Source organism: Poecilia reticulata, linkage group LG3, assembly GCF_000633615.1.
Source record: "Poecilia reticulata strain Guanapo linkage group LG3, Guppy_female_1.0+MT, whole genome shotgun sequence".
Lineage (NCBI taxonomy): Eukaryota > Metazoa > Chordata > Actinopteri > Cyprinodontiformes > Poeciliidae > Poecilia > Poecilia reticulata.
This window is the reverse complement of record NC_024333.1, coordinates 22777469-22794004: the sequence shown is the minus strand read 5'-3', so window position 1 is coordinate 22794004 and position 16536 is coordinate 22777469. Positions and strand designations below refer to the sequence as shown.

General features: G+C 36.3%; 2 protein-coding genes across 3 annotated transcripts; one reads left to right on the top strand and one right to left on the bottom strand.

Moving 5' to 3' along the window:
• Positions 1–593: 593 nt before the first annotated feature.
• Positions 594–11573, top strand: cfap70 (cilia and flagella associated protein 70). 2 transcript variants are annotated; one of them, XM_008405650.1, is made up of 26 exons: positions 594–758; positions 878–1064; positions 1181–1276; positions 1444–1529; positions 1782–1973; positions 2108–2290; positions 2425–2519; positions 2840–2912; positions 3057–3194; positions 3615–3764; positions 3879–3968; positions 4150–4241; positions 5234–5294; positions 5402–5584; positions 5721–5852; positions 6323–6451; positions 6560–6693; positions 6896–7011; positions 7789–7992; positions 8087–8229; positions 8485–8637; positions 9289–9450; positions 9638–9727; positions 10015–10116; positions 10481–10528; positions 10852–11573. In XM_008405650.1, the coding sequence occupies exons 1-26, from the start codon at positions 669–671 to the stop codon at positions 10969–10971; spliced, it is 3249 nt and encodes a 1082-aa protein (XP_008403872.1). In that variant the 5' UTR covers positions 594–668; the 3' UTR covers positions 10972–11573. The 2 variants fall into 2 exon arrangements, with proteins under 2 accessions (XP_008403872.1, XP_008403871.1); XM_008405649.1 differs by having other exon boundaries at positions 3876–3968.
• LOC103462704 (transmembrane protein 138) lies at positions 11009–15998 on the bottom strand. Its single transcript, XM_008405647.2, has 5 exons — positions 15863–15998; positions 14317–14870; positions 13986–14157; positions 13610–13685; positions 11009–11893 (listed from the first exon to the last, which is right to left on the bottom strand). Exons 2-5 carry the CDS (start codon positions 14442–14444, stop codon positions 11781–11783), a joined length of 489 nt encoding a protein of 162 aa, XP_008403869.1. The 5' UTR covers positions 14445–14870; positions 15863–15998; the 3' UTR covers positions 11009–11780.
• Positions 15999–16536: the final 538 nt, after the last annotated feature.

Here is a 16536-nt window from a genome sequence, read left to right as displayed (position 1 = left end):
TTACAGGGTAAATTTGAGATGTTGGTGCACTTGTCACTCAAAATCCAAAAATGCTTAGGTTTGCCTTACTTTATACAGAGATAATTTAAAACATGCCAATGGTTCTTAGGCACAGAAGAAGACGCTGTGTCACAAAAACTTTTTATGCTTTTTTTTTTGTTTGTTTGTTTATTTTGGTGTTGTTTTGAATTATCCAATAAATCACTACAATTTACTAAGACAATTAAAGTCGACTAATTGTATGCAAATGCTCAAAGTATTTTATTTTATTTTTTATTTGAGGTATGGCGGTAAGGCTTTTTGCATTTAGTCAGATTGAGAAACAGTGACACCTGCTGTCACGTTTACTTAATTACAAAATCTAAAGTGGCAAAAGTTCTTGTAACTTTTAGTAAAAGTAGTAAACGTCGTTTTACTAACACTTTTTCTCTAAATTAAAAAAAAATACAACAGTCCCTTTTTGTTTTTCTATTTGAGGAAGAAATACCATTACCCCAAGACGATCAGTAAAAATATGGGCTCTTGACTTTGTAAACTGTCGTAGTGTGATAACCGAGGTTCTTGAACCCACCATTGGCTGAATCACTGTTGCCATGGACACGTGTTTATTCGGCCTGCCTTAGAACCTAACTGAAAGCGTTAGCTTGTTAACTTTTTCTCCGTTAAAAATGTCAACAGTACACACACCTGAAGAGACGATAAAACACGATAAAACACACGTGTTGATAAATATAACTGCAAAATGTGGACGTAACATAGTAAGTCATTTGAACGTTGGTTAAATTGTAGTTACAGCTATCTGTCCGTATGTCTGTCCGACTGCCCAAACGGCAGGAATATTCTTAAATGCTATATTATATGTTGATTTTGTTTTCAGCAAGGGAAGAAGGGAGACAATTTGGTGAGTTTCCTGCATGCTGCGATAGAAGAGATGAACCTGGGGGAGTCAGAAAAGAAACATGCCAACCCTATGAAGCACACTATTGATTACGACTTTACTTGCACCTATAACTCACTAAATGACGCCCAGTCTTTCAGTGACATTCTCCAAAAGTCAATCATATGTAAGCTTAATGTATCAAATATAAAACCTAATGTCATCCATGTGTCTCATCATCAGTAGTGTTTAATTCGTTCTATGTGCAATCACAAGTGCAATAGTTTTATATTTTGTGGTCAGTTACAGTGGTGGAGGTCGTGCATGAGGGAAGAAAAGGTGAGCTGAAAACATCGGTACTGGGACAAGCTGTGGTGGATTTGTTCCCACTATTGCAAGGTACAGTTTCTCCTTTAAGAAATTACTATTTTTTCTGCTCTGGTGCTGCTATGTCAGAAGAGTGAGTCTTCTTTTAAACCAGATGTAGGTGGAATAAACAAAAACTGATTTTGTAGAATGAGGAGGGAGGACTTCCAAGGCTTTTATGACTTTCTGTTGTCCTTCAGGTCAATGCAGCTTTTCAAGTACGGTTCCAGTCAATCCAATGGTCAGTCCTGGGATTAAAGAATCTCGGCAGGGAATCAGCCGTAAAGTTAGTTACTCATTACATTTAAAAAAATACAAAGTCTTTATTCAATAGAAATAGATATTTTTTTAAATTATTTTTATATATGTAGTATATCATGACTTGAGTTGTATCATATGTTTTCAGTTTTTGATAAAGTGTTGTAATAGTTTGTTTAGGGTGGAATTCAAAGAGGATATAAATTAAATCATATTTTACTTTCTAAATATGTCTATAAATGCTAAACAGTGGCTTGCTGCATCATTTCATCCCATTTAGCAACCAACCCTGGAAGTTTTTGTCAGCGTGTTGGAACCACTGCTCACTGAACCCGAATTATCAACCTGTATCATCATGAAGGTAACTGTGGAAACAGCGTTTTCAGTGCCTGACACATGGACGCTGCCGGCTGGTTCAGCTCACAGCCCCTTTGCATACTTCGCCGCTCTGGAGGTTCCTCTAACTGCAGAAGTGAGTTTTACTTTTGTATCCTAATACGTCATGTTACAGCTATTCCATTAAAAATGTACAGGATGACAAATCAATATGTTTCTGTGATGATGAATTTTAAAATATGGGAATATTTCCCTCTCTCTGTGTCTTAGCATGATCAAGCACTGATGTTTTCTGAAGGCCATCTGAAGCCAGGGGGTCTGAGGGAGGGCAAAGGCCGTCGGAAGAGGAGACCCCTTCTATCTTTATTGGCACCAGGGAATCATTTTTTACCTGGGTCATTTTGCCAGCCAGAGCCCATTGATCATGAGGATGGAGAGCTAACTAGTTTAGAGGTAACAACAAGCACCTTTTACTTGAATTTTCATTTACTTATACCTTTAAACAATTGTAGAAACAAGCTTAGCTATAGCCATCAGAGTAAGGTTTGAACACACAAGGAAATTTTAAGACCTGAATGTTCATGCAGGACCTACCATTTCGTCATGAAGCAGAGATTACAAAGAACAGAGTGAGATGGGACACAGAGATTCGATGCTTCCTGGATGCCAATGCAGCTTCCAGGTCAACCGAACATTCAACTTCTTTTTTGTTTTTTTTGCAAAGTGAAAGTCAGTAAAAAGGCATTTTAAAATCCTAATACATTTGTCCTTAAGAACAAAAAAGATAATCTCCCCCAAAACTAAAGTAAACTTAGGTTTTTAACAAAATTCAGTTTCCAGAAAACAGTGAATTTTGCTCCATGATTCAAATGGAGGAAAAATATTGCTACATTGTGAGCAAATTAAGAAACAAGCCAACTGGAATACATTTGTTTAGTTTGAGATACATTTAAAAAAATGTATCTCAAACTACTGAAAATTGTATTTTGATTATATTTGTAGATTGAAAGAAAAAATCACAGATAGCCGACTGTGGCCAGTGGAATTAATGAGGACTTCGATTCCACTATCAAGGGTAAAAATATAAATTTTCTATTTTCTGTGGATATTTTAGTACTGCTAAAGAGATATCTGTTTGTGGCAAACAAAGAGGCAGCAGTTCAGTTAATCATACTACTGTTGAACTGCAGATGAATGTTTTAATTGTCTCTGTTTATAGTTAGGTGATGAGAACCCAGAGATCCCCTTTCATGGTTTGATATTTGTTGACACGGGGCGGTTGTTGTATCCTGGAGTCTCCCGCATCAGAGGAGCATACACTGTTCATCCTTTCTATGAGAGCGAGCTTCTGAACAAGGTCTCAAAAAACACTGTAATAGTAGTCATTTTTTTGTTTTTTCATTTGCATAGCTTCTAGTGCTGAAACTTATATTATCTATAAAACAATATATTCCCATATACATACAAGCCAAATCTTTCAGCAAGTGATGCTAAGATTGTGGATTAATCTTCCTCCAAAGATACATTTAACTGACTCTATGAATTCAAAACGAGCCTGTACATTTTCTTGTTTTAATTTTTTCTTAATATTTATTTTCCCTGTGTTTTATTTTATATTTTATATGGGTGGTTAATATCAATAGTTATTTTCACTTTGTGATAGTTTTGTCTGTGAAATGGGCTTATCAAAAACTCTACTTACGTTTTTACATTTTTTTTCTGGTTTCTTCTTTTACTTCTTGTTAAAGTGAACTATGTGTTGATTTTAAACTTACAGACCAAGCGGAAAGCCAGTGTGTTAAAGGAGCAGGCTAAAATAGCAACTGTCCTGGCCAAATCTCGAGCAAGCATAGCAATGGGACCTCCCAAAAAAGGAGCAAAGAACTATGATCCAAGCAGCAAGGGAGTCAAGGACCAGTCTAAAAAGGTCAGGAATGTGCTAATTGTCAAGGATGAGTTACTACTGCAAAGTTAAATTCACACTTGCAATGAGAAATGTTTTGTTGTATGTGTAATAATGTGATCTTTTTAAATATAGCAGCAGAGTGTTGCTCCTCCCAAGACCACCACATGTGATGAAGCTTCTGAAAGCACATCTGAAACTGAGACAAAAGTCAATGTAGAAGGAAATGTAAGTTTCTGATAAAGAAGGCAGCTTGGTGCTCCAGTAGCTCCTGACAAAAATATGATGTTATTAAGTATGCTGTGCTGCACACTTTGATTTTAGTTGCAGCATAGAGCAGCAGAGACACATTCAAACTTTTGCTTTGCAGATTTTTACTTTAATCTTTTACCTTTGTTGTCATTGACAGATGTACTTGGAAGCCAAAACATATGTTATTATTGAGATGTCCTTGAGTAGACCACTGGTACCAAAAACATCCCCTGAGGAACTGGCTCGAAGGTAATATGCATTAACACAGTTAAAGTACTGCAATTAATCCCCATGTCTGTAAGCTCATCTCTTGTGAAAAGTTTACATCTTAGCACACATTAAATAACAAAAGTTGAATAATTTCTAAGGTTACAAAGATTTTCATTTTCTTGAGACAGTTACAGTAATTGTGTAACACTTTTGTATTTTATTTCTGCAAAAAGAAAAAAAATCTACATTTATTTGATGATTCAGAATTTGCTGTTATTATTTACTTTCTTCATTTTGTTTTGGCAAAAAATGTGAGCTAGCTTATATGTTTTCTCAAAATATGAAAGCACACAAGTAAAGACACACAAGTTGACTGTACAACCATCTGTTATGTATTCAAAAATGGAAGTWATAAAAGATGTGCCATATTTCAAAAAACCTGATAATGACTACAGCTCATTTGAATAAAGAAACTCAAGAATATAATAAAAACTAATTCACCATATGGAGACAAAAAAAATAGTAATATCTTTATTTTTGTTCCACCTTTCCCCCAATCTCTCTCAGTTTATTCACACTTATGCAGTGATCATAATTATTCAGACAGCTGCTGTAACTGTATTTGCACACGAGGAATCACTTTTACCTGACATGGCTCATCCGGTTACCATGAAAATTAAGATTTGACGAATGTGTAATGGAGAAAGAAGTCCAAGTGGTAATACTGAAAGACTATACATTAGTTCTACAGTCAAAACATTTAAAAAAGCGCCCATCATGACACCTTTGAGGATCACTAGCATAATCTAATGAGTTACCAACAACTCTGGTAAAGATCAAGTGAATTGTTTGTTGGGTATGCAATTTGAGGAAATCTCTAGATTACATATTTGGTGTTGCATTCTTTTCTGAGTTAACATTATCATTCACGCCTTAAACAACTGTTAAAATGTCCGTTTACTTCCTTATCTGTCTTTCTTTTTGTTCCTTTCTGAATGTGAACTTAAAATAAGTGTTTTCAAATCCTACAGGGTGAAGGTACTGATCCCCCCCAAACCCAAACGTCCAGCTGGTCCTAGCAGAGCAGAAAAGGTGGGAAACCCATATACATTTCAATAAAAATATGCATATATTATATCTTGCAGTCAGGAAAGGTTTCTCACTCTCAGATTTCTTGTCTCTAATGTGTGCTCTTGTAGGCTGTGCTGGACTTTCACACCCAAGTAGGCAATGCGGTGGATGCTGTCTCTGAACAGTTTGCCGAAATATTTGGAGCAAAGAACGAGCTGCAGGAAAGCGTTAGCAAAGAGCAAATTTTGGCCGAGGTGATGGGAGGTCTTAATGTCTCTGGAAGATACTTCACCTTCAAGGAGCAAATCAAGGTTTGAGGTTTAAAATGATTTCTTGGGCTGAATCTATGATATATCTATTAATAAAATGTTTTTGTTTTGCTCTTTTTGTAAAGGAATCTTCTTTCGTCAAATTCAATTAAAATATTTGCATGTTTCTGGCTTGTAGCGAGCAGTGGTAAAGATTGTACGTGACAAAATGCAGCGGTCCAAGCCTCTCACTGATCCTCAAGAGGTGAAAGAATTTGTCAGCAAGCTCTACGTCTACCTAGTGGATGAAATGCATGTGGCTCTCAACAAGGTATTACCATCGCCATTCCATCCATTTTATTTACACTCTTGTCCCTTAATGGGGTCAGGAGGGGTGCTGGTGCCTATCTCCAGCCAACGTTCCGGGCGAGAGGCAGGGTACACACTGGACAGGTCACCAGTCTGTCACAGGGCAACACAGAGACACAGGACAAACAACCACGCACACACACACACTCACACCTAGGGACAATTTGGAGAGGCCAATTAAGACTATACATTAGTCATGTTTTTGGATTGTGGGAGGAAACCAGAGTACCCAGAGAAAACCCACGCAKGCACAGGGAGAACATGCAAACTCCATGCAGAAAGACCAGGGCCGGGAATCGAACCCAGAACCTTCTTGCTGCAAGGCGACAGCTCTACCAACTGCGCCACTGTGCAGCCCATTACCATTGCCATCATTTGTTTAAGGATATTGTTTGGATTTTTTAGTGATCTTTATCTTCACCTTCTTTGCAGATTTATTCCAGTGACGTGGCAGAAGACTGCACTGATGAAATGAAGTTGGAATCTAGTCAGCTGAGACATTTTGCTAAAGAGGCACAACTTACAAGCAATTATCAACAGGCGGCTCAGTACTACCAAGAGGTACAAGAACAGGAAAAAATGAATCTAAGATATTAAACACAGCAGTGAAGGAAGCTGATGAATCTGGCTGGCAGACTAATTGGGGATCTGTGTTTTTTTTATCTTCAGTTAGTGGTGAGGCACCCTGATGAACCTTTGTACAAGTTTGAGTGGGGAAGCCTGTACATGTTGACCGGGGACTATATGAAAGCTAAAGAGTGTTACCATGACGCTGTATCCATCCAGCAAACACACCAGCCCAGGTTAGAAGTGCTTCATTTATGCTGTGGATTATGAATTTATCTAAACAAAGTTACATTTTAATTAGTCAGGTTTGTATAGTTAGTAATGTGTAAATGTTTCTCTCTTTGATGATCAAGTCGTAAACCACAGAAAATCATCAACCTTTGTTGTTGCTGTATAGTTGATCATGTAGTTTGTTTCTGTTTTTACTTATTTGTCCAGTTTGATGATGTGTGGGGTTGTGGCCGTGATGTTTGAACGTTACAATGAAGCTCAGACCTTCTTGGAGCGAGCCACCAGCCTAGAACCGCCCAGTGTGGAAGCTTGGACGCTGATGGGTCAGTTCACAATCAGGATTTCTCACCAATGTGGGGACCACTTTACATAACATCCTGCTCATATTTTCCACAATGGAGTGAAGTCTAGTGGTCTGCAACAATATCTGAATGATCTGTGCTCTGTGTCTGCTATTTTCTTAAATGCATTTGCTTAGACTTATATACTTACACTGATAGTAGAAATCTGTCTGAAAGGTAGAGGTTTTTATTTGTTTTTTGTGATAAAATCCTAAAGATTTGAATTTCCAATGGAACCATTGCTTATTGTTTGATATAAATGTATTGTCTTCAAGTCAGTGCACTGTAGGGTCAAAGTGAAAAAAGTGGCAGACCTTTGTACCGCTGTTGTATGTTATGGAGGATCTACATACATCAGGATGTTTGCAAAAATATAGGACATTTTAATAAAAATGTTGCAGTTTTCATGCTGCATGTGAGATTATACTACTGAAATAAAACATTTAGATATGTAGAATGTTGAGGGTACTCTACAACAATTATGTTCTGAAGTTAAGCAATTCTTAAACAGAAGATGTATACAATTTTTACATGACAATGTTTACAGAAATGCTGCAAACAACAGCTCAAATAAATTACAATGAAGCACAGATTTTAAAATCAGCAACACTGAGGTGTACAGTCCAGAAACTAGTAAAGTCCTAGTGCAAATATTCTTAAGAAAATTATATCCATCTTTGCTTAACCTCTAACAAATGGTAATTAAAAGCAGGGGTAATGTACACTACATATTGTAACTTGTTTGGATCCGCCTTCTAGGTTTGCTCCATTTAAGTCTAAACGAAGCCTTCCTGCCTGAAAGAGCATTTCTAGAGGCCAAAAAGGTTTTTGGGGCAGAGGAAGCAAACGGGGCATATGCAGATGACAAGACTAAACCAAGCGATGACAGCACTGAGGAAGCAAAGGCCCAGCATGATGAGCAGGAGACAGATAATCCTGCACCACCTCAAATAGCTGAACAAGGTGAGGTGTAACATTAGAGCAAGCATCCAGGCATACGGTAAAATATAAGCCACACATGACAGCGCATTTAAGACTGATGGTGTTTTTCTGACAGAGCCTGAGTTCCCAGATCACGACATGGACGACAGCAGAGAGCCGTCAATTCATAGTGACAAATCGTGGACTACTTCAACTAAACTCACCTCTTCCATTTTCACACAAACATTGAAGTTCTTGCTGCAGAACAATGCCCTACAGGTATTCAAACCTATTTGATTTAGCAGTGTATAATCCCACAACAAGAGGGTCCAATTGTTTAAATGCTGTCAAATCATTTGTCCTCTCTAAGTTATAGTCATAGTCATAGAAAGTCAAAAAAATTAGTTTGATGTAATATTCTATTGCAAACACTGCATCATTCAATAAATAAACATTTGGATACTCTAATTCTGAGCTGTAAAAATCAACAAGATGAAATAAATAGTTTTAGAACTAACTGTGCTCTTTTGGCAGATGGCAGAACACGCTTTGTCCCAAGAGCTGCTGGGTTCTAAAGGAGGTTGCAGTGTGGCCTACTATTATAGCCTAGCCCAGTTCCAGCTGCTCAAAGGTGACTACAGCAGTGCTATTGACAGCGTGAAAGAAGCACTGTTTTACAAAAGTCAGGTACTTCCACATTTCCTTCTTATTGATTTAAGACAGAAAGACCATTACCATATAGTTTCCATGTTATTTGCAGCTTTTGGAACAGTCTATTTTGGTGACTCCTCTTTTATTTTAGATTTAACATAAATCTTAAGAAATAAAGCGCACATAGTGTTTTATATGATGTTGCTTACTGCTTAGTTGAACTCACTAAAAGGTGAAATATCACCCTCTGGTGTACAAAGTATTTCTTCTCCGGTTGTAAAATTCAATTTTACTGCTTTGTTGTTCTCAGCAAAAGCCTATAAACCTCTGAAGTTTTAAGATTGGATCAGCTACAATATATGTTTGGGTAATATCACGGCCCTTTTAAAGTAATAAAATAATTCTCCTTTAGCAAATCGCTGCAGTTCTGCAGTGATTTTTGTGGAAATGTTGTACATTTAGATGTACACTTAAGCCTCCATTTCTCTAATAGAAAGGTGTTAATCAGTTTCCATAAATATAATGGCAGTGTAATCTAGATCTTTCTAACTTTAATTTCATAAGATTTCAATTTAAAGTTAAAGTAACATTATTCAGAAAAACTGAAAAGCATGTATTTTTAAGTTGGAAAATGGGATTTAAGCTATTTATTCTGTCTTCTTATTTAATTGTCCATGACATGATCAGTACCCAGATGCCTGGGCCTTGAAAGGTCACTGCCACTACCTGCAAGGCGCATTTACTGAAGCCCGGGAGTGTTATGAGTGGAGCATGGTCTTTCCAGAGCCACCTTCAGACACTCACATCGTTTTCCTTCGCCTGGGAGCTATCTATATTCTTGAGGAAAAGGTTAGATGTTGGTTATTGTGTTTTGACCTGAGCTGTAAGTGAGATATAAGATTTAATTTTTCTCCACAACTCTGAAATAAAATAGTTTTGCTTTTTTTTTTTTTTTTTTTTACATTTTTCAAAAAATATTTATTTATTTTTATTTTTTTTTGTCACTAACACTATGTTTATGATATTTATTCTTCAGTTTATGCAAGCCAAAGAAGTCTTCCTGCAGGCATGTGAGCAGTCCCCATCGTGCCTGACCTGGTTGGGCCTCGGCAAAGCCTGCTACAGGGTAAAAGTTCACATTGGTAATCGTGAAAAAGTGGCTTTAGTTAAATTTTCTTAAGCTTTTAAATTAGTTTATTGAAGATTTTCTATATTGAGCAGGTTTAACATGGTATATTATGAAGTGTTAGATTCAGTTTAGAAGAGCTGGTGAGCTGGTGACAGTGGAGGTAAACACACCCAATTTAGGACTATTTTATTTTTGTTCTGTCAAACAGACATACACTGTCTCTGAACTCTGAAGAGTCTTGTTGACATTGAAAAAAATTAAAGTCTTGATTTGTTTTTGTGTAGTTGGGGGAGCTGTGTGTTGCTGAGGAAGCTTTAGCTGTGGCCACTCTTTTGAACTCAGCAAATGCAGAGGTGTGGGCTTACCTGTCTTTAATCAGCCTTAAGGTGAGTGATTACTACTCTTTAAACCCACAATCAATTTCAGTTCTGGTCTGACCTCTGTGGGGTTTGCAGGACAGGATATACCAGAATGTTGTTAGACTGAATTTTTAATTTTTTTTTGTACTTAGCAAAAACATTTTCTTACACTAACATGGGGACAAAGCTTGCATGAAATAGACATTGAAGTTCAAGTCAGAAATAAAATAAAAATAGTGGATGGGGTTTGTTGTAAAGCTGGAAACGAACTTTAAAAGAGTTAAATTAGTTCATTTAAAAAATCTGTTTAATTCTGAAGGACAAAAAAATATAGTACATAAAATGTTTTTACCCTAACCCTCATTAATCATATATTTGGACTTTTTTTCAGTCTGGACAACTAGAAGAGGGGGATAAATATTATAAAAATGCAATCAGTGTAAGTGAGTTTTGATTTATTAACACACACTAACACATCACACAATCTTGTCAACAGCTAAGCAATTTCCATTTGAGGATCAATAAAATATATTCTGTTCTAATCTATTTACTTATGAACATTGTGTCAGGTGTTTCTGATGTTCAGATTATTTTTCCAGACTTCTTCAGTTATCTTTCCAAGTTTTAAGTTTGTATTTATTTACACAGAAACTGTTGCCCTTCATTGCATAGTTACCCAGAACATTTGCATAGTGTTTCTTGTAACAGACAAACAAAAAGCCATTGTTTCAAACTCTTTTTCTTTTCTTTTTTGATTCATAGTTTGATTTCCAGGACTCATCCCTGAATGAAGAGATCAGTGAGGCGAAGCGTCAAACTCGGATGAGTAAACTGGCATCATGCTTCAATGCAAGTGCTCAAGCAGAGGATGAAACACTTTAACCAAACACATTTTATGAAGACAGCACTGCATTTCAGATGAAATTTTATTGCATTTTTATTGCGTTTTGAAATAAAACAAATGAATGTGTCAAAAATGGGGCTGATCAAGCCATAAAAATTAAACTCAGAGCGACACAAATAGTCTTAATTACATATAAAACTATTTAGTTTTTTCAAAGGACTGCAACAAAAAAATTTTGTTTCACAAAATAACAAGTGACATTGTGTAGTGAAATGCAAAAATCAGTCACCTGGTTTGTATATTTGAGATTCTGTAATTCTGCAAAGATGTATAAAAGAAATGTGAAAATTGCAATGCAGTATGTTATTATACATTGTCATAAACATTAGGATAGCATTTAAAGTTAAGTGGTAATATGTTGTGACACAAAGCTATTGTGTAAGTAGCATATAACAAATGGTAAGTTTTACAAAATATTTCTACTCTGTTTAGGCAGTCATTTTACAATTTCAATACATACCTGAAATACCTTAAAATTTGGCACAATTCTCCAGAGAAAGAAAATGTCAAATGGATTATATTTTTGGGCTGTCATGTTGAACATTTTCTCATGTTTCAATAAATGTATTTCAGACTTTCATTTGTGTTTTCTTCCAGTTTGTGAATTAGTTATTTCCTAAATTCTAAAAAGATGCCAAATAATTTTTTCCTCAACCTGAAAACAAGGTGAATTAAAACAACCAGAGTTTGCTGAGATTAAAATTTTTCAGCATTATTCATGGGTAATTTCTTTACAGTGCCATTAGAGCTATGGCTTGTGGTATCATTCTGTAGATTCCTCTGCAGATCACTGCCTGGACCGAACAAACACTTCTCTCAACCATGGTGAATCCTCATACAGACGAGGGTCCCCCAGGTACTCTGCGGTCCGCTTGTAGAAGTAATAGTACAACACAGAAGCTACACAGATGGAAAACAAACAAGATTAAGAAGGTAGTATACTTACTATAAAACATCTCCAAACGCATCGATGATGCAATTTGAGCACTTTTTTATAATCATCAGAGGCATAATTCTATACTTGTTAATTGTTAATTTTACCAGTATCCAGAGACAAATAAATAGGAAATCCCTATGAAAAGGCAGGGTCTAAAAGTGAGCCACACAGATTAGACATAAGTACCACTAAACCTGATAAAGTTTATGGTGTCATAATAAACAGAGATTTAGCAGTGAGTCCCACACAAAAGTCTAGATGGCTCTTATGCCACAGACTAAACAAGTAGAGGTGGCACTTAATAAGGATTACATGCTGTTTAACTACTAATGAGCTTATAACAGTATGAAATAACCACCACATGGGGAGGTGATATTAAAGCCTGGAGTCTAAATGCATGAGACGGGACCAGTTCCCTCACAAAACGCTCAGAATAGTTCAAGTTTTTCTCTCGAGGATCTATGATGGATATTAAGAGTGGAGTCAAAAACAAGAATGCTGTAAAATATCCAAAACCTTCCATACTTATTTGTATGAGGTAAATGGTATTTTAAAAGGTGGATAAATGACTCTAATGTATAAGGACAGTGCCTTGTATTGCATTTAAATTTTTCATACTTATTATTTCATATGTATTTTTGGAGCTCTGAAATGATATACCAGCACAAAGCCCCCCCTCTAAGTGCAATAAGTCTTTCTCTATAATTACAACTGGAAGAGTTTTGGATGTCTCTACCAACTTTATAAAGACCAAAGCTTTGTCAAATTTTTCTTCACAAAATATAACAGATACAATAGGGACTGAACACATAATAATTCTCTATGTCAGTATATTTCTGAAGGTGCAATTGGCATGTAATTTCCACAATATGTCAGAAATAATAGCTCCAGTCCAGGAATGCAAAGAAATCAAGCTATAGATGTTCATAAGTGTAATAAAAAAAAGAATACATAGGAAAAAAAGATTGATCGTGAAATTTATGTAATACTTCAGGCAAAAGCTTTTGTTTTTGCCTGAAAAAAACGGCTCATGCATGAAGAAACTAGTCACACACATTGCTCAGATGTGACTTAGATCCATTCTTCCTAGCTTCAATCCCATTTGGGATTGAACAAGATTATATTATCTTGTACTAAATGTACATGACTGTTTTGTAATTATTGATTGACTTCAATAGGTTTTGCTTCTTTTCTTCTTAAGTTCAATATTTTTCATCTGTATAATTCCACCTCATTACACTGTGGTTTTATTTCTTTGAATATGAGTGTATGAGTTGATTCACCATCTGGAGAGAATTTCATGTCATTGGCATCTTCATAAATATATTTACAGTTGTGTTTTAATCATAACACAACTTTTCATAGGTTTAATTCTTATTTTGCAAGCGGTAATTAGTTTTGCTCAGGGATTTCAGAGTAAAAGAAGCTGAATAAATAAATTATGAAATGACATTTATTTAACATTTGCTCCCAATTTCACAATGTTATACTTGCTTTGGTCTGACAAAGCAAGTACAAAAAACACTTTGAAGACACTGGGTTGTAAAATCAAAACATTTGAAAATGTTCAAAAGGAACAAATACTTTTGCAAGGCACTATAATTTCAATTTGACATTAGACTAATGTGAATCCAGTGTGTGGATAAAATTTTTAAGATGTAAAAATTAAATGATCTTACCAGATCTTTGAAACACAAACAGCACCTGCAGACCGTCTGTCCAGATAAATCGGTTTGTGTTTAGCCAGCGCAGATTCTGAAATCAATGTGTAAGAAAACATAATTGATGCCATTCTTTTAGTTAACATGTATGTAAAACCATGCTGTACTTGTATCAATCACAACAGATAAAAAAATTGTTGAAAGATAAAATGATCATCTGTCTTTTCTTTTCCCAAAATCAAAAAGTAGGTTTTTGCTCTTTATGTGTTTTTGTTCGTTCTAAATAGTCTCTTATACAGGATCTCTTCAGAAGTTTTTGATAAAACAAAAAGAAAACATATATCAAACTTGTGTTTATTTTTATGTTGTTGTATCCATTTGTTCATGTTTTTACCATAAGCCAGGAGTGGAGTATGATACTGAAGGTCAGGTAGAGAGCGGAGAGCATTATCAGGGCTCTAAATCGTTCCAGCAGTATGGCAACCAGGCCAACCTGGAACACGTAGGTGTTGAATAACATCAGCAGAATGATGATCAGGTTAAATAAGATGCAAATGTCCTGCATGCTGTGGAAAGGAAATATATTTATGTAACTGGCAGCCATAAGAACAACAAGGACAAAGAAGATCTCATTCTGGTATCAATGTAAGTGGGCTGTTTCTAACCGTAGAAATGTTTTACTCTTACTGCTACCCTGCTGAAACCTTAAAAAAAGTTTGACTCACATGAAAAGCACCAACTGCACTGCGGGTTCAGTCCTTAGCAGCTCACTGAAGGAGTTGACAAACAGGTCAAAAGAGAGCAGACTGAGCTGAATCAACAACACAAGGGAGTAGTTGCTGGCATGGAGCATCTCCGACCCGTAGGCTGGGTGCCCTGGCGGATTGTGGTTCCACTGTGGATCCAAGGCTGCAGCACTCCCTCAATCCCACCACAGAGAAACATCAACCTGAACGCGGCAGGTTTGACAGTTTGGATGCCTCAGTGAGGCATTCAAGTGGTCCTGCTCTCCCAAATACAGATCTAGCCCGTTTGTTATAACATTAGTGCTTCATTCCATGTTGTTTGGTTGAATTCAGTTTACTTTGGAAAAACAGAAGCACTCTCAAACAGGAAAGCAAGTTTTGGTCTGGAGATGAGCTGCCAAGCATTCAGAGATGTCAACATGTTACATTTGACTGCAACAAAACCCGCAGATGCAGCTGTGCAGTTCAACCTGCAGACTTGCATATCAGAACTGGTGAGACATCAGTGTCTTGAGGGGAAAAGGGCAGATGTCCTGTGGAAGGAGACAACAGATTCATTTAGTTAAAGCAGTTGTAACTTATAAAAAACATTTAGAATGTTTTATATTTTGCATGCTTTTAAAGACTGAGGAAAGAAAGCTAGAGTTAAAAGGAATCTATGTAATAAACATATGTTGCAATAAACGCAACATATGTTTACGTTAAATTAAATGAAACACAATTATTGATAACACTTAGAGCATCCAAACCAAGAAACTAGGTGGGAATTAATTCAGTTTTTAGATCAATTTTCACCAGAAAATTGGTCTAAATTTTTGACAATTACTTTTTAATTGTCAAAAATCAGCTTTATCCTCATTTATTACAGGACTAAAAAGAAAAAAAATGGGTTGTCTTTTGCAGATTAAAGATAAATTAAATCCTGTCTTCACTAATATTTCTGTTTCTCAGTGTTATTTTTGTGGTCCTTGCCTCTTCTCATGAAGCTGTCAATATGGAGCTGCTACAGTGACACCTGGTGGATCCTCTCACGGTCCCAGTACTTATAGCTCAGCACGAGCATGACAGGTGTGAGAAAGATTAGGGGTACTTCCAAACACTCGGCCATGGAGGAGACGGCTACTTACTCTTGAAAGCTGGCCTACTCAGATTTTCGGTTAGTGGTATTAGTGGCTTCTTTGCACATGAAACAGCACACAAACCACATGCAGGCAAATAAAGGCATCTACATTTTTTGACGGATCATACAGCACATCAGACATTTTTTTTAAAAAGAATTAGAAATGTTGTCTTACACCTCTTTTTGCATACACCTTTTAATGAAAAATATTGAATTATTCACCGGAAAAGAATAGCCATGTAACCAAGCAAGCAACTGTTGTTAGTATGCACTCAGCCTGCAGTATTGAGTACTGTTCTACTACATTTCCTTATTTCAATTTTTTTTACCTTCAATATATAGAACATGTAATATCCTACCATCTAGAAATTTACATACAAACTTATGCCAAAACAAAAAACAAACCTGTACTGGAGGGTTCATTTCAGTAGCTGAAGTTCTCTGTGTCTCTCTGAGGGACGCATGTGTTCATAAACAACATAGTGTGCCGCAGACTGACAGCTTGTGCCCTTGCAGCAGCTTTTATCCTTTCACCTCTCTAATAAACACGCAAGAGATTTGTGTCATCATGTGCTTCAGGTCAGTCTTTGTATACAGACTCATGTACCAGCAGATTATGCTAAATTTCTGTTTTTATGGTTTTGTCAATTTAAAAATTTTGGCTTTGTTTTAGTTCTCAATCAGGCCATGGGGAAATGTGTGGCTATCTGATCAAGCCTGATTAGATTCCCTACCTGCGCTGTTTGCGTTTCATTTCTTTTATAGCTTAAAATGTTTCCATAAACTTGTGGATTTCTTCTTTATTTCCATGTATATGCATTATATTGACTTGTTTCGTAAGCCAAACTGATATTTTACAACCTATACTCTCCTATGAAGGATACAGTTCATGTAAATAAAGGTGATCTGTTTTCTAGGTCATTTCCCCTCAAGAATACGGTAAGGATTGCAGCAAACTGGAGTCAAGCTTTAAAGCAACTGTTGTCATCTAGTGGTAAGCCTGTACTATTACACACGAGAAACACAAAATGTTATATCCAAACAACTTTGCACTTTCCTTTCCCAATTGTTTTGTTCTT